Raw genomic sequence first — 26624 nt, 5'->3', positions numbered from 1 at the left:
TACAGTATTTCTCCTGTGGCCTACTTGAGATAAAAATCTTAAGTATCGTTGACTTTTCTGTCCCAATAAACTTATCGAAGGTAACTCACCTTATCCGTACATGCTGTCTGTTAATGGGAGAACGTATAGCTTACCAGCGATAGAAGTTTGTGTATAAATTGAAATTCACGCGTCTGTATGTGTGTGTATCGGGTATAATGGGACAGTTTCAGATTACTGACAGTGTTATTTACTGACAGTAGAAGGTAGTAATTTATCTCTAACTGTAGATTATTGTATTGGGAACGGTCGTTAGGTACCTATAATATATCATTCATTTTACCTAAGTAGATAATTCCGGAAGGGGTAAGATTCCATAAGCCTATTTACTCACAAATACACTTATCTAATATAACTAACAAATAATTACTTATTGTTCTCGTTAATAATATTTGTACTCTGATTATTAAACTTATTTACATTAACACTACAGTTTATTTCCGTTCAGTCCTCTTTACAAAAACATTCTATTATCTATCTATTAAGCCCTTTTTATTCTGAGTTACAGGATGTCTCTTAACTCAGTATGCCGCTTAGCAAAGGCCTCCTCTGTCTCTTTCCATTGGAGTCTGTCATGGGTCACTCTTCTCCAGTTCGGGCTTGCTGTGAGTTTGAGTTCATCCTCCCATCTTGTTCGAGGTCTCCTCTGACTCCGTGGGCAACCTCTTGGATACCAATCTGTGACAATTCTCCTCCATTTCTCCCGGCCATCCCTTAACATCTGGCCAGTCCATCTCCACTTCTGTTGATCTATTTTATTAAGTATGTCGGTTACTTTAGTTTTTTGTCTCAGGTCTTCATTTCTAATTTTGTCTAGTCTATGTGTTCCCGTCATACTTCGTTCCATAGATCTTTGTCAGTACTTAAGCCTGCCTCGGTGCTCATTATTGAGTGCCCATGTCTCATATCCATATGTATTACAAATACATAGTATATTTTAATAACAATGCTTCTCACAATACCTTAAATGCTAAAAAAATATATTTAAAGTCAAAGTCAAAGAAACTTTACTCAGTTAGGTTTGAATAAGCGCTTTGGAATCGCCATTAAAAATATTAAGTAATTTGAATTACTGAATCTACTGTATGTTCGGAAAAAGTAGAGCTCGTGGAAAAACATACAAGAAATTCAACATCCAATCGTTTAAACTATTTGGTTTGAGTATTTTACAATGGCAATAACATATTAGTTTGTAAGGTGCTACATCTAATATACGATTCACGTTAAAATAACATCGAATACTTCATAAAAAGAGTAATAAAGAATAAACTGTATAAATATAAATTATCGTTTAATGGATGCAACAACCTTTAAAGCTTGAATTCATTGTTCGGTTAAGGATGCTTCGTGAACATGATGGTCGTGATTACTGGTATAATCAATAGATCGTCATTTGGTATAATAAGTAATTGCATCAAACGAATACAATGATTTATTAACTATAACAGGTACCACAAGCAGCACTCGTACAGGACTTGATGCATGGACCAGTCATCGTTCCCTTTGCACACATTTGAGGGAAGGAGACGGACCGAGTTATACCACATACGCATGATAACTACAAAATTGATAATAACAAAGGAAGCCCACAAAACGAGTACTTATAAGGCAATTATAATGGATTTTATATAAACCAAAGTAATATATTATATTCATTTACATTCATAATCTTGATAATATGAAGAATTATTATTAGGTGGATCAGGAGTATCTATTTTCCATACTTCTTTATCCTCTATATATTCTTTAATCGTATAGTAGGCTTCTTAAATAAGACTATTCCTTATAACTTTTTTTAATTTAGATGTTAGACATGCAATATTATTAATGTACCAAATCATAAGTACTTTATATCTATCAAAGTCAAAGTCAAAAAATCTTTATTCACTGTAAAACTTTATAAGTTATTTAGTGCAAGTCAGGATGAAGTACAAAAGTTACAATAGCATTCAAATGAGTATAACAATATCCATTAACAAAATTTAGAACATTAATTCCAACTATCTTTATCATTCAAATAATCTTTCACGCTATAATAGGCCGTAACATTTTAATTTCATTTGGGAGTTTATTATAAAATACAACACAATCCACTTTAAAAGATTTAGCAATTTTACGGATCCTAGTAGATGGAATTGCGAGTTTATGTTTGTTTCGAGTACATCACTATTCTTTTTAAATTGGCTAATATTTTTATGGGCGTATAGGAGGTTCTCGTATATGTACTGGCAGTGTACTGTCATAATATTTATTTCACTAAACTTTTCTCTCAATGAATCCCTTGAACGCATTTTATAAACTGCTCGAATTGCTCTTTTCTGCAGCACAAATATGTTTTCAATATCTGCAGCCCTACCCCACAATATAATTCCGTAAGACATGACACTATGAAAGTAGCTGAAATATACAAGTCTAGCCGTTTCAACATCTGTCAGCTGCCTAATTTTTTTTTTATCGCAAATACTGCAGAGCTAAGTCGATTACATAAGTTTTTTATGTGAGCACCCCATTGTAGCTTAAAGTCTAATGTAATGCCTAGGAATGTTGTCGTTTCTACTACATCAAGTTTTTCATTATTAATTTTTATAGGTGTTGGTTGGTGCTTTATATTTGAAGGTGTAAACCTTACACATTTTGTTTTCCTTTCGTTTAAAAGTAAGTTATTAATTAACATTAAACCAATTTACTACTTCAGCAATGTCGTCGTCAACCTGACAGAAAGTTTTTTGCTGGCGTTTTATTTTAAATAACAAAGATGTATCGTCAGCAAACAGTATAATATCATGTTTATTTTGAATAAGGTATGGTAAATCATTGACGTAAACCAGGAACAAAAAAGGACCCAAGATTGAGCCCTGCGGTACACTCATCGATATGATAGAGCCAGTTGATCTTTTTCCATTAACGTCTACTCTTTGAATCCTATTACACAAGTATGATTTTATTAAATCTAGTGAAACATCCCTAACACCATAGTGGTGAAATTTTTGTAGTAAGGTTTCATGATGAACGCAGTCGAATGCCTTGGATAAATCACAAAACACTCCTAACGCATCTCATGAATCCTCCCAAGCATCCAAAATATTTCTTATTAACTCGATACTAGCATCTGTGGTTGAAAGACCTTGAGTAAAACCATATTGTTTATTATGCATGAGGTTATTATTGTAAAAATGGTTAATTAATTGCGTTAACATAATTTTTTCGAAAAACTTTGCTAAAGGTTGGTAGTACTGATATGGGTCTAAAATTGGTGGGGTCAGCTTTATCTCCCGACTTACATAGAGGAGTGATCTTGCTCTGTTTCATTTGGTTGCGAAATATACCGCAATCTACACACTTATCGAAAATAAAAAAATATCTTCACAGTATACAGAAAGTAATGCCCTAATCGATAGTATTTTATGATTGAGGTGACTCTTCACTCTGCTAGAGTTTAATAGGTACCTACTTCTTTTGGAGCGTTGCGAAAAAATTATGAGTGTGAGTTTTTATGATGCGAGCGCACACCGATATCCAAATGCGACATTTTAACATGAGTTGGTCAACTAGACCATTTGTATTCAGTCAATGGACGAGATTTAAATATATTTCAATTAGCATAAATTGTAAAATAAAAAAAAACATGCGTTAAGCCAAAAAAATAATAACTTCTGTCGTGCTGAAGTCACGTATTGAAGTCCCCGAAACGGGGCCCATATGTCGGGCTCGGGTGTAAACACCCCTACCGACTAAACCCCTGTCAGCCCTAAAGGCTTTTACAGCGAAGCCGGGGGTCCTTGGAGGCCGAAAATGTAGCTCACAGGCGCAGGGCGTCTCGGAAGGAGACTCGAACCTCAGACCGACTGCTCGCTAGGCTGGATGGTGAGAAGATCACTACGTATCAAAAATATTATGTGTTAGTCCAATGAACTCTAAAAATTTCCCCAAAACCAAACAACCTTTTTTTAGATACTTCAATCTGACTAAAAGTCCTTCTGCATTTCACATTATCTAGTTTCTTGCGCCCATTCTTCTCAGGTCTGAGGCAGTCTCTTTTGAATGGGTAGTAGGTTTTGACGTTCAATAAGTGATTTTAAATCCTATTTTGAATAAAAATATTTGAATTTGAATTTGAATATACCAACCGTCTTATGATAGGATAAAATTCTTGAAGAGCTAGGAATGAATTTTGATTTGAGGCAGCTGAGTAGTTTCTCTTTAGGTACGATATAGCATCACACCGCCACAGAACCAGTGGGAGGCTCTTTTGTACAGGATGCCAGCTAGATTATGGGAACCACAACGGCGCCTATTTCTGACGTGAAGCAGAAATGTGTAAGCATTACAGGGTTTCAACCTGAAGGGCGTCGTAGCTAGTGAAATTACTGGGCAAATAAGACTTAACATCTCTTTAGGTGACGAGCACTATTGTTGTGCCGTTTATAATTTTTGGGTTTTTCAAGAATCCTGAGCGGCACTGCATTGTAATGGGCATGGCGTATCAATTACCATCAGCTGAACGTTCTGCTCGTCTCGTCCCTTATTTTCATAAAAAAAAATCATAATATAGAATACAGTAAGTATAATGAATATTACGCAATCAAAAAGAAACAGAAACTCAAACACTCTATTTTGTTTTGGAAAGGAACCAAAAGAATATAATATGCCCATGAATTAAAATATAAAGCGGATGAAGGGGCATCCCCAGGGGGCGTGGAGTGGACGAATCCGGTGCTGCAATTACAATTATGTGATTGGCCACTGATTGATAAATGAATTTCCTAATTACCAAGCCTCTGACGTAACGTAACCGCCAACGTCTATGAATTATGGCGGTCATATCGTTTTATTAAAACAATGTAGTAACTAAAATAATAATGTCTAATATGTAATGCACTTTTCTATGAATTTCGGTTGTAAGTTAGGATCGAAAAATCCCTGAAATAAATGACGGCACAATAATGCGACATATATACGTCGTATTATCGTGGATAATGGGATTCAGGCCAAAAACTAATAAAGAAAATTGTATTATTACTAAAATATTAAGGTTAAAATAAGGCTAAAGACATTTTTATCGGTTTCTTGAAGGCAATTATTATTTTATTCGTAGCCATAAGACTCCCACTGCTGCGCAAAAGCATACCCTTCTTTTCTCTTTCTTCTCAGTTCCCTGCGAAGACCCACCAATCACCTCTGTATGTGTCTAGATCGTCTCGCCATCTTTTGCGGGGTCAGCCCCGACATCTCTCTTTCTCTAGATCCAAATTGATTGTTAATGATTTAGAATCATCTGATGGACCTCTCGGGTTACTTACCAGCGCTCTACCAACTGAGCCAACCCTGCATATAACACATTATCGGTAAATATTGGTATGTTATGTTCCACTCTCGAGTTGAACCCTGCATCCACCATAAATTTTGGTACAAAGTAAAGGAGAATGACCAGCATTGTAAGGAGCTTGGGCTACGTACAAATATTTTTGTGTCTCGATAAATGTCAGCATAAAATTAAGCTTGATAGTTCTATTTTCATTCACAAAAATATTTTTCCGGTTGGGATCCCCCAGATTCAGAGAAAAACAATTTTAAAAAATGTTAGGTTAGGTTCCTTTGAGGTAGCGCTCGTTTGGATGAACTTTAGGTACTACCTAAAGAGTTATTCTGAACCATTTACCAATTTTGGTTTAAAAATTGGTTTAAATTTCAAGGTTATGCATTGTTGAGGAGCTAAGAAAATCCCTATGTTTTAGAAAAATCTACAAGCAAACTTTTATAATGTTCTTTTTGGTTTTTAAGTCATTTTAGTGAAAGAAAATGTCAAAACAATTTTGAAATAGTATCGTTTTTAGTCTCGAGTTTTTAAATTTAGACAGGTGATTATTGTTTCAATATTGATAAATGGCCAGTAAAATCGTTTTTATAAATCAGAAGAAAAAATGAGATTTCAATTGAAACTTTTTTTAAAGAAATTTTTGGTGTTTGGAAAAAGCTAAAAAAACATGATAAACTCACAAATGGTTCAGTTTTGGATAATGCTTAAGCTTAAGGGGGTTAAAATTATCGCTAATAGTCACCCCTATCACCTCCTAAGTCCTAAAAAGAATATGGATCACAGACGTATAAAAGATCCCTTTTATACGTCTGTGATATGGATACGTCATACGTGTAATGGTACTTGGTGGCGAGTTGGTGATTGCTTTCAACCTGTAATTGGCTGAATTTGTGATGGCAACTCCGGAAAAGCCACAATTATTAGAGACAGATAAAGCTCTGTATTTAAAAAGTAAAAAGTGTTTTGACTTTTGACTTTTGTTGTTATGATAAATGATAATGTTATCGAGAAATAATATTTTATTGATAATAATATACTTGAAATACTAATATCTATTAAGTAAGTTGTCCGAATAGGGGCTTTCAATCTAACTAGACTAATAAAACTAGACCATAATTTTATATCAAGAAAGTAAAATTAATATTATTTTCTTCTTTCTTTCTATCTATATACTGGATTAAAAAGTACTCACCTTTAAAGTAAAAATATGTCTGTTTGTAAAAGTGGTGATAGTGAACTAGATGCAGCAGTAGAAAGGTGGCTTAAATATGATAAGGTACCTAAATAAAACTTACTTAAAATAATCTTAACGTTATAATCTATGTATCCTATACTTAAGCAAATCCCAATGTCGTTTGGAAAACTACCCCCATTCAAAAGTCAACATGAATATGCGAATTATATTCGTTTCATTACAGTATATTATAAGCTTCATTCTCTAATGAATATTAGTTTGTAAATTATAAATAATATAAATTAAATTATAATCATAAATAACATTTACAAGGAGTATCAAACAATCTTTTATTGTCAGAATCCAATAACAAAACAAGAAGTTTTGGATGACATACATAACTCACAATGGAGAAAATTAAGGAAAACAATGTTGAAGCGTCAAAAATTTGGCACTGCAGGTTTGAGAGGTCGTATGGGAGCTGGTTTCTCATGTATGAATGATGTCGTAGTCTTACAGACAGCTCAGGTAATATCAAAAAGAATTTAAATAATTCCTCATAATTAAATCAATGAATGCTGTTATATATAGGTGTTTTATTCCTAAGATCTGTCCGTAGACCTTGCCTTGAAGGTTTGAATATTATATTAGTTTAAAGAATTTGCTTTAAAGCTTAATAAACTAAGAAAAATTATGAATTAGATGATTAATTTTGTAGTTTATGTATGATAAATACTTCACACAGCTGATTTTAAAATCTTATTCAAGCTGTGCGACCCTATAGTATTGCATTAAGATTTAAATGTAATTTAAGATTTTACTTTAGGTTAGAAATTATTGTAATCTGTTGGATTGCCTTAATAGATACAGTTCTCCAAATTGTTACTGTTCAGTAATATTATAGGCGGTAATTAATTCAAGAATGTCTTCAAAGCGGAATCTAATCGAGGCATTACCCAATAAGTACTTAATTGCTAGGAAGAGTTGTTTTTGATGTGCGAAAGTATTTTGAGGAAATTCTAAAATAAACAGCCCTTTTTTAATATATATACAATGGTTATTAATATTTCAGGGCTTATGTTCATACCTAAAAAGGGTATGTGAACCTCACAAGTTAGATAATGGAATTATTGTCGGATTTGATGGAAGATATAACAGCAAGAGGTATGAGATAGTAGACTCATATTAATATATCCTTAGTTTTAGGTATAAATACTTATTTCTATAAATATAATGCCAAATCATTCCATTATTGCTGTTTAATAAATTATTACAACATTAGATATAAATGTGTAGATATATTATGTGTACAACAAAAATATGTGATAAAGTATATTTTTATTGCAACTATATCAAGGAGTGTTTTAGATAGCTGTATTACCTGCTCTCTGCTGTTGATTTTCTGCATGTCACAAACTAAAGTACCATCTGGATCTGTGGAGTTACCAAACTATGGAATTTTTTTTTATTGAAAAGGAGGACAAACAAGCGTATGCGGTATGGGTCACCTGGTGTTAAGTGATCACCTCCGCCCACATTCTCTTGCAACACCAAAGGAATCACAGGACTGTTGCTGGCCTGTAGGGATGGTGTACACACTTTTTTTGAAGGTACCCATGCCATACCGTCCTGTAAGCTCATTCCACAGCTTTGTAGTATGTGGTAGAAAGCTTACACAAAACCGCACTGTGAACACATCCAGATCATGGGGAAGATATTTGGAATTAGCCTTCTTCTGCAGTGCTTCCAAGCTTTATTACATGGCACAATACTTTTAGTTTATCTGCTGTGACAAAAGATTATTGGTTACATCTATCACGGTCCATGTGGTGTTTCCGTGCCTTTTTTAAAATAGTTATTATGAAGAACATATTAAAGGATAATATAATATAATAGCACCCATAAAACACTTGGGTATGAGTGGATTGCTGCATGTTCTAAAATAATTAATGACAATAGACTTGATGTGTTGATTGACATGATGATGTTGGATTGACAAGAATTCGTTCAAAAAAGTCTTCCGAATATCCTCTGATATGATAGTAGGAGTTAAAATGAAATGACATCTCTACACAATGCCAAGTGATGCATTCATTAATATAATAACATCCCCAAAAAGTCAAGCTATTCTCAACAGCTACAAAGAAAGAAGAGATACGGAATTGATGAAGTTATGAAAGTGTTACGAGGTATGAAAAGTGTGCTGGGTATGATCGAGTGACAACTGAAATGTTGAAGGCTGGAGATGGACTATTAGTAAGTCTGCTGCATCGCCTATTTAATTTATGTTGGAAACAGGGCCAAGTTCCAGACGATTGGACGAAGGCAATGATTGTCCCAATTTATAAAGGCAAAGGTTCACAGCAGGAATGTCAAAATTATTGCGGGATCAGCCTTCTTAGTATTGTTGGAAAAGTGTATGCCAGGATATTGATTGAAGGAGTAATGAATGTGACTAATGACAGGGTATGGGATGTGCAAGCGGGATTTCGCAAGGGAATGCGATGTATGGATCAAGTCTTTTCCTTACGCTGCATCACTGAAAAATGTCTGGCAAAAACCAGAAAGTATATTGCGCATTCATAGACTTGGAAAAGGCATATGATAGGGTAAATAGAAAAGGAATTATGGAAGGTGTTATCTATGTATGGGGTGGACAATTTTCTGATAAGTTCTGAAATCTCTGTACAGGGATTCTCTAGCCTGTGTTCGGATTGTTTGACATCTCCAAAGGTGTCAGACAAGGTTGTGTAGCCTCACCTTTGTTGTTCCACCTATTCATGGATAGTTGCATGCATGATGTAAGAGAAATGCAAGGTGGAATCAAAATAGAAGGGTTGTTTGTTAAGTGCCTCTTGTACGCCGGTGATCAAGGTCATTTTTGCATCATCGGCGAATGAGTTGCAACAAATGATGGACTGCTTGAACAGGAGCTTTAAAGCGAGAGTTTTGAAAGTGAATGCACGAAATAAGAAAGTGATGGTATTTGAGAAGGATGAACGGTCGACTGAGTGTTATATTAAGATTGAAGATGAATTGGTAGAACAAGTTACAGAACGAAGAAACGGAAGATATGAAGGAGACATTGAAAGGAGAGTGACTGCGGTGCGTGTATGTCTGTGTGAATGGAGCGCTGCATGCCTTTATGAACGGTCAGACTGTGCCAAAAGAAGCGCGAATGGTGTCTATAATGGAGTGCTTGTCGCCACGTTATGTACGGAAATGAGAGTTGGGTATGGCAGAAGAAGCATAGAAGCAGAATCAACGCAGGTGAGATTCGATCACTGCATAGTATGTGTGGGGTGAGACTGATTGATACATTTCCGAATGCAGTAATACGAGCGCGCTGTGGTCTAAAAGAGGATGTTGTGTCAAAGATTGAGAAAGGAATGCTGAAAGGTTTGGAATGAATAAAGAATGACGTATGAAATATATAAGGCAAGTCGACTTTATAATAACTCCTTTTAATCATATTGATATATTTTGTAACTCCATAAATAAATAACCTAACCTAACCTTAAAATCAAAAACAAAAGTGATTAATTTAAATAAGTTACATACTTTCCTATAAGATATCATAGTATCTATACATATTTTATATACTTTATAAAATTCACCTTCTTACACGTAAACTTTATGTATATAAATGCGCCATAACCTGTATATAACACAGGGAACTAAAGGTTTATATTAACTCATAGTAATTAAGATAGTTGTATGAAACTGTTTGTTTCTTATATAAGTAAATAAATAAAAAAAAAAGTGTGTGTGGGCAAGTCGGTCGCGGGAGACCTCGTAGATCATTCGTCGACCAAATTGGGGACGTTTTTAGAAAAGGAAAGATCCGAAGCACCCGCAACCGGCGAGCATGTATGAAAGAGTAATAAATGTGGAGGAAGCGCTTGAGGTTTGTAAGAGAAAGTTCATTCAGTGTCTGGTATTTCCTCACTGTGTCATCTTACTCTGAGATAACACGATATCTACCAGATCCTGACGGAGAGAATAGATGAGACTAGTCTTCCGATAACGCTGATACACTAAACTAGACTAAACTAGCAATAATTTATTGTCAATCCTCTTTTTTATTTAAAGTAGGTCACGATATTTTCATAAGAAGTTAATATCGATTTTCTTATACTATTATATGAATATTTGTAATCATATGAATTTAACTTCGACAGATGTGTTTTTCATCAAGTTATTAACATCATTTCTAGATCAACTTTTGGTTAAACTTATTTAGATATTGATTTAAGATAACATTGTTATCGCTAAGTTCAAATACATTCATTGGTATGTTTTTTTTATCAAGTTGAGTATAGGTCATGATGATGTAATATATTTTATTATCATCATAATGTAATTTACTGTATATTCAATATACTATAATATTACCTATATTTAGTATGAACAACAATCAATACAAACAGTTATGCTTTCTACTGACGTAAGCGAGGAAATGATATAGTTACGTAATAAAATGTTTTTCAATAGGTAATATAGTTAAATGGTTTATTCATTAGAAAATTATGATTCAAGAAAAAGATTTTATTTCAAACAAATAGCTTATAAATGTTTCATTGGAAGTGTACAATTGTAAATTATTTTAAGTAGGTGATAAAAATACTTCGAAACAATAAAATCTAAATAAAATATTTTTTAATGGATTAAAATGCGTGTACCTAATTGTAACTGTTTATTTACATTAGGTTTTTGCATATTTATTATTATTCAGGTACATTTCTATTATTATTTTATTTAAATTTTAACCCGACGTTTCGTGACCTTTGCAAAGCACGTTTTCAGGGAGACCTAACCACCGTACTAGACTAATACTATGAACAATAAAACCGCATTATAAGGCCCGGTATTCACCAAAGCGGAGAGGGTATGTGAGCTGTGAGAGCTCAGTCAATTTACAAAAGTGTTATTTTAACTTGCTTTAGGAAGATGAATTAGATGTCGAAAAAACGTAATTTCTTCAATATTTTAAACTATCGAAGGAAACATAGATTCTGGATAAGAATCCATATAAAATAAGCGGAGGAGGAGATATGGAAATGAACGAAATCTGATTGGTTATCAAAATAAATCTCCTCTCCGCTTTCGTGGATGGCCTAATTATCATTATCAATCAACGAAATAAATTTCGCCTTTTAATTCCAATATTTTCCGTCAAAAATTTCCTGATATTTTGTATTCCAGGTTCGCAGAGCTGACTGCGAAAGTATTTACCTCGGCCTCCATACCGGTGTGTCTCTTCTCCTCGGTATGTCCCACTCCACTCGTATCATTCACCACGATAGTCCTGGACGCGGCTGCCGGGGTCATGGTCACTGCTTCCCACAATCCCAAAGAAGACAACGGATACAAAGTGTACTGGGGTAATGGATCACAGATCATCACTCCCCACGATGACAATATACTGGAAGAGATCCTGAGCTGTTTAGAGTAAGTCTGTCAAATAATATTTCCACACTATGCACTCAGGAAACGAACAAACCTTGAAAATAAATCTTGGTAATACCTTTAAGGTAATATTCGGCAACGGTAAAGATTTGGACAAAATGTGAGTGCTTTTGTTGACATTGTTGCACCTCAATATGATCCTCCTTTTCAGTATACCGGACAAGCATTGGGACATCGACGATATCAGAAGTGATGCCCTCGTGACTGACAAACTCGAAGATATGACGTCACAGTACATGCAGTACATTCGCGATAGCCTGCACGATGATGTGCTCGTGGAGAACCGGAGGCAAGCGCTCAGTACTGTGTACAGCGCTATGCATGGAGTTGGCTACGAATACGTGCTGAAGGCCTTTGAAGCAGCTAACTTGAAGGTAACACTCGTCTCTCAAATCCATATGAATTACTTAATAGTTATAATAAAAGAATTTATTTCAGAGAAGTATTTACAGTATTTTGACACCTAAATTATAGTCCGACAACTTCGCCCATCCCGCCACCACTCGTCCCACCATGAGGTTGTCGGACTATAGTCGTTTTCGCTTAATCCTCGTGGAGTCAAACGACGTCGGTAAGCTCATTAAAGGAGTAAATTTTTTGGTTATATTTTGGATGATTTAATGTCTATTCTTCTTTTATAGAAGTGGAAGACACACCAGTGTACGGTCACCTTTTTTTATGAAAATAAGGGACGAGACGAGCAGGATGTTCAGCTGATTGTAAGCCCTGCCCATTACAATGCATTGCTGCACAGAATTCCTAAAATTTATTCTGAGTGCCACTACAATTGCGCTTGTCACCCTGAGACATGAGATGTTAAGTCTCAATTGCCCAGTAATTTCACTAGCTACGGCGCCCTTCAGACTTAAACACAATAATGCTTACACATTACCGCTTCACGGCAGAAATAGGCGTCGCTGTGGTACCAATAATCTAGCCGGCATCCCGTGCAAAGGTATTATATTAAACCTTTTGTTAAGTAATCAACGCTCCACCTTTTCTTGCAAAACCAAAGGAACTGTAAAAACATCTACAAACAGAAGCTGATTCCAGTGGCGGAACTCAACGATGAAATATGTGTATGATATCTTAAATGATGGTGTGTGGTACGATGGTGGAATTCAGCGGCACAAATCTGGTTAAACAATTCTTCGAAACACTCCTTGTGATAGATGCGGTAGAAGATACACATTTTAGCGTCATCTTAAAGCCAATCAAGCCGTGCACAGAGCACTGGATCCACGACAATTCTAGCAGAATTGGTCGAGCTGATGTGAATAGTATTCTGTACGCTAAGAATCAGGAAACTTGAAACTTTACAATGGCCAAATATATTGCTACTACAATTTACCCTTACCATTTGAATCATATTTTTTGTAAAATGTCTCCGAACAGGCGCCACTAAGTGTGATCGAACAGCAAGATCCAAATCCCGATTTCCCAACAGTTAAGTTTCCCAACCCGGAGGAACAGGAATGTTTGGAACTGAGCAAGAGGCTGGCTGACCAGAACGGGGTTCAACTCATCGTAGTCAACGATCCAGACGCAGATAGGCTTGCGGTCGCTGAATATAATAAGAGGTACAATTCTATTTTTAATACGAACTTCATATAATTGCTAATGATCGTGTGACCGTACAACGAAGAGCACCTCGCGTCATGGTCTATCAAGCCGTGAACTTTCAGTTGATGATAATTGATACGCCCTGACAATTAATATGCAGTGCCACTCAGAATTCTTGAAAAACCCAAAAATTCTGAACAGAACAATAATTGCGCTCGTCACCTTGAGATATAAGATGTTAAGTCTCATTTGCTCAGTAGTTTTACTAGCTGCGGCGCCCTTCAGACCGAAACAGAATAATGCTTACACATTCCTGATTCACGGCAGACAAGGCGCGGTTGTGGTACCCATGATCTAGCCCCCATCCTGTACAAAGGAGACGACTTCGTCCTTGGACCTTGGTCCTAGGAATTCCCTATTCTTTATCCCCGAGTCGGATGGGGATTGGCTCTGTATCTTCTACCGCATATATCATGGAGAATGCTGAGCGTTGTTCAGGTTGATAACAGCAGCCGAATTTCTCCACCGGACATCACCTCAAAATGCGAAATTCCACCCCCATCATGTTGACGTGAATCATGCGTTTTGCGAGAACCTTCCTGCCTCGAACAGCCACAGTGGAATCAATCATCAGCTGCTGTTGTATGACTGAGGTTTCTTCAAAGTTATACTCCCAATTTAAAGGCCGCGGCAACGAATATCTTGGTGTTGCGGATGTTCAATGGGTTTCCCCAACTTTCATGTGGCTTCTGATGTTTACTCTACTCACACTTCAGACCAGGGTCGATAATTTTTTAAGACCAAAAAAAATAGTAGGATAAAACCCTTTGGAAAAGGAAGAGATTATAACAAAAATGAAAGGAAATATAAGTTACGGCCGATCTCAGGTCGGGAAGTGGAAGGGGGGGGGGGGTGTTTAAGGGTAAAAAACGGTTTATCTTGATTACCGGCAAAACTACAAGTTCAATGGAAATAAGTTAAATGGCAAAGTTATAGGTAATAAAAAGATCGACAACTTTTTCATCTCTTCATCTTCTTCGGTCAAATATCGAAAAAATAACCCCAAATTTTCAATCAAAAACTCTCACGCCAAAATATCATTTTTTTTCGAAAGTCGGTGGGCTTTCGGTTCGTTGAAATCTCTACTTTTTGATGGTGTAGTTTGACGACATAACTACCGTCAAAAAGGGCGCGTACAGGTTCCTTAATGGCCGGCAACGCTCCTGTGATTCTTCTGGTGTTGCAAGAGAGTGTAGGCGGCGGTGGTCACTTAACACCAGTGACCTTTACGCTCGTTTGTCCTCCTTTTCCATAAAAAAAATTACTTGACCGTTATTTTTATCATAATAATATACAGCTTCACTGTTTTAGATCGCTACAATAGTAGCTCTTAAGCTGTTTTAGATAAATATTAATTAGTTTAAGCTGTAAGTAATTTGTAAAAACGTTAAAAAACTATTTAATAGCTATTTTGGAGACTTTTAATTGGCCATATGTAAATATGTAGATATATGTATTTGTATTGATGAAACCACCCTATGAAAATAAAATAAAAATGAACTTGAATTTCAGGGAAAAGTCATGGAAAGTATTCAGCGGTAACGAGATGGGGTCATTGCTTGGTTGGTGGATACTGAAGCAGCAGAAGCGTGAAGAGTCCACCCGCGAGCTCTACCTGCTGGCGAGCTTCGTCAGCTCTCACATGCTGAGGGCCATCGCTGGAGACAGCGCCACCTTTTTGGAGACGCTCACCGGCTTCAAGTGGATGGGTGAGTGTTATACATCTCTCCTATTTCATATTCCAAGTGCTATCTTCATACTATTTTAAGTTCATAGCTTTAACATATTTTTATATATCTATTTATTTTATCATATCTATGTTTGTACATACTACCCGGTTACATATTATCATTCATCATCATCAGCCGGAAGACGTCCACTGCTGAACAAAGGCCTACCCCAAAGATTTCCACGACAATCGGTACTGCGCTGCCCTCATCCAACATATTCCGGCTATCTTGACCAGTTCGTTGCTCCATCTTGTGGGGGGCCTACCAACACTGCGCCTTTGTGGTCGCCATTCGAGGACTTAACTGCCCCAATGACCATCTGTCCGTCGAACTATGTGCCCTTCCCAGTGCCACTTCAGTTTCGCAATCATTTGGACTATGTCGGTAACTTTGGTTCTCCTACTTATCTCCCATTCCTGATTCGATCTCGCAGGGATACTCCGAGCATAGCCCTCTCCATTGCCCTCTGAGCGACCATGAGCTTTCTAAGGCAACACACACTGGTTGAAAATCTTCGTCTTCAAACACTGTGGTATTTGGGACGAGAAGATTTAACGGAGCTTCCCGAACGCTGCCCATCCGAGTTGGATTCGACGAGCTCAATTGTAGTGTCGACTGTCGTTAAAAATTTTTCAGTTTCTCAAGAATCCCGTATTTTCCCATTAGGAATAAATAAAAACGTATAACGTACGAGCGAAATATTTATTTTGCCAGTATTATACATAGATATGAATGTTAATCTTCTGTAGTATAAGTGTATGGGCTGTATTTTATTTTCCAAGGCCGGCTAACTATAACTAAGATCTTTCGTAATCTTTCTTTATTTCATATATAGGTATAGGTTACTAATGTAGTTGATTAAGTCCGTAATTGAGGCCAGTTATAATCTTATAGGCTTAAGCTCTTTGTTGAAAGCGCTCATTAAATTATAATGCATCGAAGAGAAAAAGTAGGTCATAGTAATTTTGACAACATCGATATATATATCGATATCGAGATATTCGAGAAGTGGTGGACACTTCTCGAATATCATTTCGTCTTTTTTTATGATAATAAGGGATGAGACGAGCAGGGCGTTCAGCTGATGTTAATTGATACGCCGTGCCCATAACTTTTTTCTTGAGAAAGCTAAAAATTCTTAACGACACTACAATTGACCTCGTCACCTTGAGACATTAGATGTCAAGTCTCATTTGGCCAGTAATTTCACTAGCTACGGCGCCCTTCAGACCGAATCACAGCAAAAAAGACGCCGTTACCCATAATCTAGCCGGCATTCAGTGCAAAAAAGCCTACCTTCCTGAGAGATAAGTGATTTGGGAGCATTCAATATATACATTGTTTAGTAATTAATTTATTTTTACAATTATGTTTGGTGTGCAATGCAATCTGATTTCGAAGCTTTGTATATGTGTTAATATAAACTAGATGGGCCAATTGTTTTTGAAATCTATATAGGCGCCTATTTCTGCCGTGAAGCAGTAATCTGTAAGCATTACTGTGTTTCGGTCTGAAGGGCGCCGTAGCTAGTGAAATTACTGGGCAAATGAGACTTAACATCTTATGTCACAGGGTGACGAGCGCACTTGTAGTGCCGCTTAGAATTTTTGGTTTTCTCAAGAATCCTGAGCGGTACTGCATTGTAATGGGCAGGGCGTATCATCATTACCTTCAGTTAAACGTCCTGTTCGTCCCGTCCCGTATTGGAAAAAAAATACTACGGGATTAATAATTTATTTAATGTTTTTAAGGTAATAAAACACTTTTACTGAAAGAAGAAGGCAAGAAGGCTATCTTTGCATACGAAGAAGCGATCGGATATATGTGCAGCCCCGTCGTGCCAGACAAGGATGGTGTATCAGCTGCTGTGCAGGTACGGACACAGTGAAGCGGAGGTGATCACTTAGTAAGGTTTTTTTTATATAAGAGGGGGCAAACGGGCAAGAGGCTCACGGGATGGGGAGAGGTGAGGCAACCGCCCATGGATATCCGCAACAACAGGTGTGTCAAGAAATGCGTTGCCGGTATGATGATGAATATGAAAAATGAGTATGCTTTTTTCTTGAAGGTCCCTAGGTTGTATCCGTTCGGGAAAACCGCAGCCGGTAATTAATTCCACAAAGTGGCTGTGCGAGGCAAGAAATTTCTAACGAAACGTGCGGTTGTGGAATGCCAGACGTCTACGTGATGCGGATGGTACTTTGCACGTAATGTCCGATGGTGGAATTCGGCCGCTGGAATCAACCGGTAGAAGATGCAGAGAGAACGCACATCTCTACGCAATGCTAGAGAATCAAGCCGATCGGAGATGGCTTCATCGTCGATGATTCGAACTGCTCTTCGTTGTATACGGTGAAATGGAAGAAGCTGCTACTAGGGAGCACCCGCCCAGAGGTGAGAACAGTACTCCATGTGAGGCCGAATTTGCACCTTATAAAGTTGCAGGCAGTGGCTTTGAGTGAAGTACCTCACCTTACTGAGTACACCAAGCTTTTTAGAGGCCTGTTTGGGCTTCTCTTCCAAGTGACCACGGAATGCTCGATATATCGACAGCAAGTATGCCAATACAGGCTGTGGCAGTTAGAGGAGTGATCTCGAATCGAGGGGATACGGCAAAGGGAGACTTTAGTGGTGAACGCACAAACTTGTGTCTTCTTGGGGTTGAATTTAACTAAATTTTGTCGGCCCCATTCCAAGACTTTGCAAAGCATAGCCTCGATTTCAGGCACAAGTTTGTTCTGGGACACGTTGGCACGGCCGGTGTAGGAAGCATACCCTGTGTTGTCGTCTGCATAGCAATGAATACTGCTGATTTGCAGCATATCATTGATATACAAGAATTGATATATAAGAAACAGTGTAGGGGATAGCACGCAGTCAATAACAACCTTGATGCTCCGATCGGCCAAAAAGCTAGCGACCCATTTGCACAACTTCTCGGGAAGCCCATAGGATGGCAGTTTCGCTATAAGCGCTTTATACCACACCCGATCGAAGGCCTTCGCTATGTCCAAAGTCACCGCCATCGCCTCTCCCTTCGACTCAACCGCTTGCGCCCATTTATGGGTGAGGTATGCAAGAAGATCACCAGTTGAGCGACCCTGACGGAAACCGTACTGGCAGTCGCTGATCAGCTGGTGCTCCTCTAGGTATCCTAAGAGCTGGCGGTTGATGATCGACGCCATTACTTTGGAGAAAATGGAGGTAATGGTAATGGGGCGGTAGTTGGATGGATCCGAGCGTACACCTTTCATAGGGATCGGGTGCACTAAAGCCGCCTTTCATAATTTCGGGACTACGCCTGATGATTAGGAGAGCCGGAAAAGACGGGTAAGGATCGGCGCCAGTTCCGGAGCACATGTCCGCAGCACTATCGGGGGAATGCCATCGGGCCCGCCCGATTTATGAATGTCCAAGGTCAGAAGCGCCTTTAGCACGGCGCCATGCCGGATTTTTACCTCCGGCATGTATGACTCGCACCGCGGAATATGCGGTTGTGGTGCACCTTGGTCATCCAGAGTCGAGTTGGACGCGAACAGGGAGCCCAGGAGATCAGCTTTCTCTTTCGCGTCATGGGCCAGCGAGTCATCATCCCTGTGCAGTGGCGGAATGGCTTGCTGGCAGAAGTTTCCTTGGACAGCCTTGGCGGCGACCAGAACGCACGAGTTCCCGAGGGAAGCCGTTGCAAGTCTCTCGCCAATTCTGCCAATGTGTTTCGACTTCGCGTCAGCAATAACTCTTTTGAAGGACCTGGAGGCATGATTGAAGTGTTTCTTATGTTTGCTGGAATTTACATCCTTAGATACCACCGCATTGACCCAAGCTTGATAGCACTCCTGCTTTCGAGAGGCCATTTTGCAGAATGGTCAAACCATGGTTGGGACCTGCCACCGATAGGCACAGAGGAGGATGGAATGAAGAGTTCCATACCTTGCAGTACCACATCAGCAACAGCATCAGCAGCGGCATCTGGATCACCCAGCGAAAAACAGATCTGCCTCCACGGGTAGGATGCAAAAAAGCACCGCAACTCGTCCCACTCTGCTGACCTATAGTGCCACACTTAGTAAGGTGTTGTCACTTTACTATCGTCAGCAATAATATTATATCGATTAGTTAATGTGTTTTAAGCGCTACCAACGTCATGGAGCCATAAGATATCCCAATTAATAATTACATTTATATAACTATTTTTATTTATTACTGTGTTAGTAATGTTATTTTATATAATTATCACTTCAGTTTAAAGATTATTATAAATAACTATAATAGCCTATAATATTCAGATCTTTTGATTAATTCGGTTGGATGTCAAGCCCTGTATAAGCTTGAGTGCTAATTCTAAGTGGAAACTCTGAAAATGAAAATGAAATGAAATATGATACTAATCTTCCTTTTCTTTTCAACCCAAAAGTGTGTGTTATAAGCTTTTAACCCACTGATGATACATGATCCTACATACTAAGCTAGAGGTCCTGGAATCCAATCCCGGTAGGTGGAAGCATTTATATGATGAATGTAGATGTTTGTTTCCGAGTCATGGATGTTTAAATGTATTTATGTATGTTTATATGAATATAAGTATGTTTAAGTAAGTATATTGTATTAAATATATCATTGTCTTGTAACCCATAACACAGGCTATATATATATATGCTTAACTTGGGGCAATATAATTTATGTAAAAAGTGTGTCATTATTATTATTATAATAGCTTTAAGGGTAAATGTATACACTTTTATAATAAAGTCCCAGCCACTGTTCAGGCATCATCTATAAATAAATTTAAAAATGACTAAAAATGGCTTTGTCGTAAAACCTACTACTCCACAGCTGAATATCTATGTGATCCGACAGCCTGGGAAAAAATTATGACTATTTTATAGCAATAGCAATGAAAATACAATATTGTATATTTGATTAAAAAGAGCGCAAAAAAATTGCTGGGAGAGTTTCTTGCGCCACTTCTTCTCTCTCAGAGCGCCATTTGTTTCCGAAGCGGTAGTAGTGTCTAGTATATTAGAAATGACAACAAAAAGAATTCTAAAGGAATTAATTTTGAGAAAATAAATGCCTTTTATGCTTTTTTTATGCCATTAATCATTACATATTTCCCTATATTGTGATTGTGATTATGATCAACGTTTCCCAGGTGGTGTCCATGGCTTCTCACCTGAACGCTGAAGGCACCACTCTACAAGACCAGCTCCACGATTTGTACCGCCAGTTCGGCTACCATGTGTCTTTCAACTCTTACTTCATAGTGGAGGACCCGGCCGTTGTCGCCAAGATATTTTATAAAATACGAAACCATGGTTCAACTCACAGTGTGAGTATTTGATTAAATTTTAATAAAACCAGGCTGCAGAATATGGCTGTTTGCGCTAGTTATAACCTAGGTCCTAAAGAATTATTGAGAGAAAAATTTAAGCACATAATTTTTATACATCAACGAATTTGCTAGAAACTGTGACAATCATAATGTTAACACGAGGAACAAACATAAACTTGTTATGTCTACTACTCGGTTAAGTCGAGTTAGTAAGTCTTGTTGGGTGATGTATATGCTTTTACAACATGGTCTCAAAAATTTTACAAAACAAATTTGTTACGAAATTCAAAAGAATTGTTAAAAAAGGTTTGTGTGGCAAATGTTATTATAACATAAATGATTTTCTTAATGATACCACAGACTGGGTATGGGGCGAACAGGACGTTTATTGTACGATATTACATTTTAATCCATATTTTTATTTAAAAAAAAACCGCTGAGTTTTTGCGCCCGCTCTTCTCAGGTCTCAGGCACAATATTTCGAATGGTGGGTAGTTTTTTGAAGTTTAATAAGTGATTATAAATTCAAATTTAAATAAAAATATTTGAATTTGAATATATTTACAAATTTTAACTTCAAAATTGCATCGCTGCTAACAAGATAATGGTGAAGCAATAAATGGATATATGCAGGCATATGATATATTTAATATTTTATTTATTTAGAATAATTATGCCTACATATTGTATTTTTCATGAAAATTTTGTGTAAAGCAATACATTATTAAAAATTCTGAGCAAATACCTCCCACTGGTATATGATTATCTGCTTGATTGTCAACAACTCGGTGACCAGCACACGTGGGAGTGCTCACACTGCTGGTCCTTAATCTCTTCAGCACAATACAGGTAAAATGTATGGGGTCCAATCAATGGACAGTGAATTTGCACATCCAATAATTAGCATCGATATACTTAGTCTGGCTATAAATATTGTTAAAAATAAACAAAATATCACAGCAGAACTTTGTTTTAATATTTTCAAAATAAAAAGAGACGTATACATCCAAATAAATTTCAATATCTTCTTTTACTTACTTTTAGTCCAATATAATGACTGGCTTCATCTGTCAATAAAAATTGCCATACGGGAAAAAAGTCAGTCAAGGAAAATGTAAAATTATAACAAAATATATAAATATTACAAACAATTATAATACATACTAGCTGACCTGGCAAACGTTGTTTTGCCATATAAATTATATATGTAATATAAACCTTCCTTGAGCTTCAACGAATCTATTACAAAAGATTTCATTGAGATCGGTCGAATAGTTTAGGAGTTATTAGAGAACATATAAACATACATTCTCTTTTATATAATATATAGGTGGAACAAAGAACATGTTAAATATGTAAAGACCACTATTATATGCATAAGGAACAAAAGAAATGATAAATATGCATAGACAATTATAAATACATAGAGAACAAGGAAACTGTCAACTATATCGAGACAATTATATGCGTAGTAAACAAAGAAAATTTGAAGTGGCAAAATTAAATGAATACACGGGTAGAAGTTAACTCAACCGTAAAAAAAAATCTAAAATTAAAAGTCAATAATTGAAATTTTCCAACAAACAAATTATATATTTAGGAAACGAAATTTTAATCACCCTAATGTGGTTGCTTAAGACAGCGCGATGTAGGTGTCAGTGCCTACGCAAGCGCGCGGCTACTATATTTCTTGCACGATGTTCCAAAATGATATTATTAATAATAGATTTATTTAGGTCAATTATGTTTTTATTATTGAATATTCTTTTATGATTACGGTTAAGTAGTTCTATGTTTATTTAATGTCGCAATTGTAGACAATTATCAATAATTTTGTGCCTTTAAACAAAGATACTTCGAACATTATCATTTTGCTATTATTTTAGTATCCGAAATATGTGGGCTCCTGTGAAATAGGATCGATAAACGATTTCACTGCTGGAGTTAGAATACCAGACGATGAAAGAGACAACAGCAAAAGTGGTGAGTTACTTTCACTGTCAGTCATTGATATTTATTTATTTATTAGGTTTATTTACAATCACAATAATACACACAAATATAAAAACTACGATTTAAATGGAGTGATTAATTACAAATAAACACAGCATGCACAGAAATAATTACTTTTGAGCATTATATAGAATAAGTTAAGAATTAACCAGTTTTATTTATTAATAAATATGTAGGTTACATAGTTACATTAATAATTTACCAAATATTACATTTTTAAAAATTACCAATGTTGGTGCAAATGGTTTTGCGGAATTTGGCTAAGAAATCAGCAAATATGCCAATATCAGTTACGCTATAAGAATTTAAAATTATACATTATCGTGGGACTGGGGAATTGATATTTTTTATGTTTAGAAATGTCACTCAGTAACGCGATAAAAGCCAGAAACGACGCAGATACACCTAAAGTATTTTTTTTTGCTAGCTGTGTCAAAGAATGTGCTTGTACACATTAATAATGCTCACTTCGCGAAATCAATTATAAAATAGGGACTCTTGCTGCCATACAATTTATATACCTATATTTTATTAACCTAGAAGTTGCCTCTCTTTCTATAGCGTGACTCTTACCTCTTCTGACGACGTTAGGGTTGCCTTCTTCACCTAAAACTGTACCTACCTTGTATAAAGTCATCATATAAACGTCAGTTTTGTCTATAATATAGATATGTATGTAATTGTAATTTTAAATTAATATTCTTTCGTTGTCAAACCTACGTTAGTTGCAGATAGTAATGTATGCGTCAGACCACGTCATAGTCAACATAGTTCATTTTTCCTTCAAAATGAAGGAAATGTTTAAATAGATACATAGATACATACGCGCTTGAACAGATTCATGACGGGAGACGGGTCGGCTCTTGTTCTAAGTACGATAAACGTATTACAACCATTGAACCCACTTAGTCTAGGTAATAAATAGGTAGCTATTTCTATATATTTAAATTAGAAGCTTGAAAAATTTAAATTTTGATCGCAATTACCTTTAATATGCTTTGCTTTTTTTATTTTTCTCCATTTTCAAAGATCGGTCGGATCGGTGTGTGTGCTTATACGCGTATAAGTACATATTTGGCGTAACAGAACAAAAATCCTTAAAAAAGATTATTCGATTAGCACAATATTTGTAATTAATGAAGAAGGTATTAAATTCATCCACTGGAAATGTTATTACACCGCATAATTTAGATAACGTGTATTTAAATATCGTTATATTTTTTTTATGTAATACAATTAAAAAGAAATGTTTTATTTTATTTTATTTCACAACTTATACGACTTGTAATTTAATATATTCTCTACCATTGGTGGTACAGTAGACATGTGAATTACAAGAGGCTTGTTAGCAGAGGCATGATATAAATGGTCTAGTAGTCGAATTTGCATGAAAGTGTGCGCGCGCATCGTAAAATTCTCTCTAATTTTTCCGTAACGCGCCAAAAGAAGTATAATTGCAAATTATACATGCCTACTTGAATTAAAATATTTGATTATGACTTTATGAAGCGTTTCTCATTGTTATTTTTTTTATTTAGCTATTGAATATTTAGACTTATTCTCATTAACTCTTTGGAAAACAGCAAACTTCACAGATATGCCATATAAATGAATGTTGTGGTGTAAATGATGTGTTTCTGTTAAACTATTTTTCCCCGTTTATTTTTAGATGCTGTCGGTACCGGCTTGGATCAAAAGTACACGAGCGGTGAAATGATATCTTTCCGATGTCACAATGGACTGAGAGTGATAATACGAACCAGCGGCACTGAGCCCAAGCTGAAATACTACACAGAGCTCGTGTGTGACGCGCCTACACGCAGGTGAGTATCACGTGCGCGACTGCAATTTTTTTATGGAATAGGAGGACAAACGAGTGTACGGGTCACATGGTGGTAAGTGATCACCGCCGCCCGCATTCTCTTGCAACACCAGAGGAATGACAGGAGCGTTGACGGCCTTTAAGGTGTACGCGGTTTTTTTGAAGGTACCCATATCGTATCGCCCCGAAAACACCGCACAAGGAAGCTCATTCCACAGATTTGTAATACGTGGAAGAAGGCTCCTAGAAAACCGCACTGTGGAGGACCGCCACACATCCAGATGGTGGGGATGATATCCTAACTTGTGGCGTGTCGTGCGAAAGTGGAATTCGGCGTCAGGAATCAGGTTAAATAGCTCTTCGGAGCACTCCCCGTGATTGATACCACAAATCAATATTTTTTTTAAATTATTTAAATAAAATCAAACTATTAAATAATCAATTTTTATAATTAAAATATTTAAAGGCAATCAATGTAATAATAATAATAAATATTCACGAGAAGAACTTAAATAAAATCTATATAAACCTAAATTATAAATGCGGTAGAAGACATTTGGGGCAATTGAGTTATTATTTTTTATTGTGTTTAAAGATATGTTATTTATGATTATGGTGACATGTTTCAAATGGACAAAAATAACCAACATTAACCACAATCACCAAAAAATGGTTAAAAAATTGAGGAAATCTGCTTTTTTTTGGTTAATGCTTATAATTTCTAAACAACATGGGATTCATTTATTTTTCTGATGTTATTTACCATCTTTCCTATCGTCCGTTTTCGGCTTACGTAAAATTTTGGACATCCTGTATATTATAGTAGTTATATTCGACATTTTACATTTCTAAAAAAAATATTAATTGCCGAGAGAAATACTCATAATATTAAAAATATCCAACCGAAGTGCATAGGCATAAAATATAAACGCCTGCCATTTAATGCGTTGTGCTTGGTGCGTATGTACTATGACGTCATATAATGTTTTTTTTTTTATTATTGGCAGTCAAATTAGCTCCTAGCAAGTTGTGTCCTCTTAAGGCTGTTTTCAATATCGTATCTCTAGTTTTTTTTTTATGGAATAGGAGGACAAACGAGCGTACGGGTCACCTGGTGTTAAGTGATCACCGCCCCCCACATTCTCTTGCAACGCCAGAGGAATCACAAGAGCGTTGCCGGCCTTTAAGGAAGGTGTACGCGCTTTTATTGAAGGTACCCATGTCGTTATGGATACATTGCTGTCACCGTTTAATGACAAGATCTTATCTATCCATAGTTATGTCTAGAGAGTTATAGTCCAATTCTTTATATCGATAGGTTATTGAAATGTAAGTAAGCGTAAAAGGATAGATTTGTCTACCTCTAGTAACATAAACTAAGGATAGATAGGTAATAACCTACCTTTTCAATAGAAAACGGCCGTTAGAGTATTTAAATTTTTCTCAAATTAAAATATTACGCCAGCACTCGTATATTAATACTCATTATTTTTTACAGCGAACAGGAAGCCAAAAAGTTAGAACTGGAAGCCATGGTTAAAGAGTTCATCAACGAATTAATTCAGCCACAACTCTACTCTCTGGTTTTTTAAGACCTTCAACTTCATCCGTCAAAAGAGGGGTTCCATCAGCTATCTATCATCTTTGGTTCATAATTTGTACAGTTTATAGCAATCTAAATGAAAAATGTGGAATTGATTGCAAAAAAAAATTAAAATGCCATATTTATGCCACAAATTTTTATCCTGTTTTAAGTGTTGATGTTTATGTTAAATTTTGCGATTAATATCTTCAAGTGCATAGCACGATAATCAACGAATATTATTCATTCCTTAACGATATTTGTTTATGTTTCTGAATAAAATCTCGAAAAACAGTCATCACTTTTATTTTCTCCACACAAATTTATGTACAAAAATCACAAAACACTTTCACGAAAAAATCCCGATGTACAAACTAAACATAGATTATAAAAACTAGAAGGTATATAGTATGTAATATAATTAAAAATATCCGCTCGAAATATAATTATCAAGTGGTTTTTGTAGAACGGTTTTGATCAAATGGAATTATTTCAATACCTGCATAATAATTCAGGCCGAACT

At 36.3% G+C, this 26624-nt stretch overlaps 1 protein-coding gene across 3 annotated transcripts; it reads left to right on the top strand.

The window, feature by feature from the left end:
- The first annotated feature begins 6305 nt into the window (after positions 1–6305).
- LOC126967972 (phosphopentomutase) lies at positions 6306–26395 on the top strand. 3 transcript variants are annotated; one of them, XM_050812703.1, is made up of 12 exons: positions 6306–6415; positions 6891–7058; positions 7603–7694; positions 11736–11981; positions 12151–12373; positions 13395–13579; positions 15135–15331; positions 17104–17225; positions 20505–20681; positions 22571–22667; positions 24367–24520; positions 26018–26395. In XM_050812703.1, exons 2-12 carry the CDS (start codon positions 6960–6962, stop codon positions 26109–26111), a joined length of 1686 nt encoding a protein of 561 aa, XP_050668660.1. In that variant the 5' UTR covers positions 6306–6415; positions 6891–6959; the 3' UTR covers positions 26112–26395. The 3 variants fall into 3 exon arrangements, with proteins under 3 accessions (XP_050668660.1, XP_050668659.1, XP_050668661.1); XM_050812702.1 differs by lacking the exon at positions 6306–6415 and adding an exon at positions 6422–6632; XM_050812704.1 differs by lacking the exons at positions 6306–6415; positions 6891–7058; positions 7603–7694 and adding an exon at positions 6614–6632.
- The last annotated feature ends 229 nt before the right edge of the window (positions 26396–26624 follow it).

The sequence above is a fragment of the Leptidea sinapis genome, chromosome 14 (assembly GCF_905404315.1).
Source record: "Leptidea sinapis chromosome 14, ilLepSina1.1, whole genome shotgun sequence".
Classification (NCBI taxonomy): domain Eukaryota; kingdom Metazoa; phylum Arthropoda; class Insecta; order Lepidoptera; family Pieridae; genus Leptidea; species Leptidea sinapis.
Note: the sequence above shows the minus strand (reverse complement) of the source record. Positions and strands in the feature narration are given on the sequence as shown.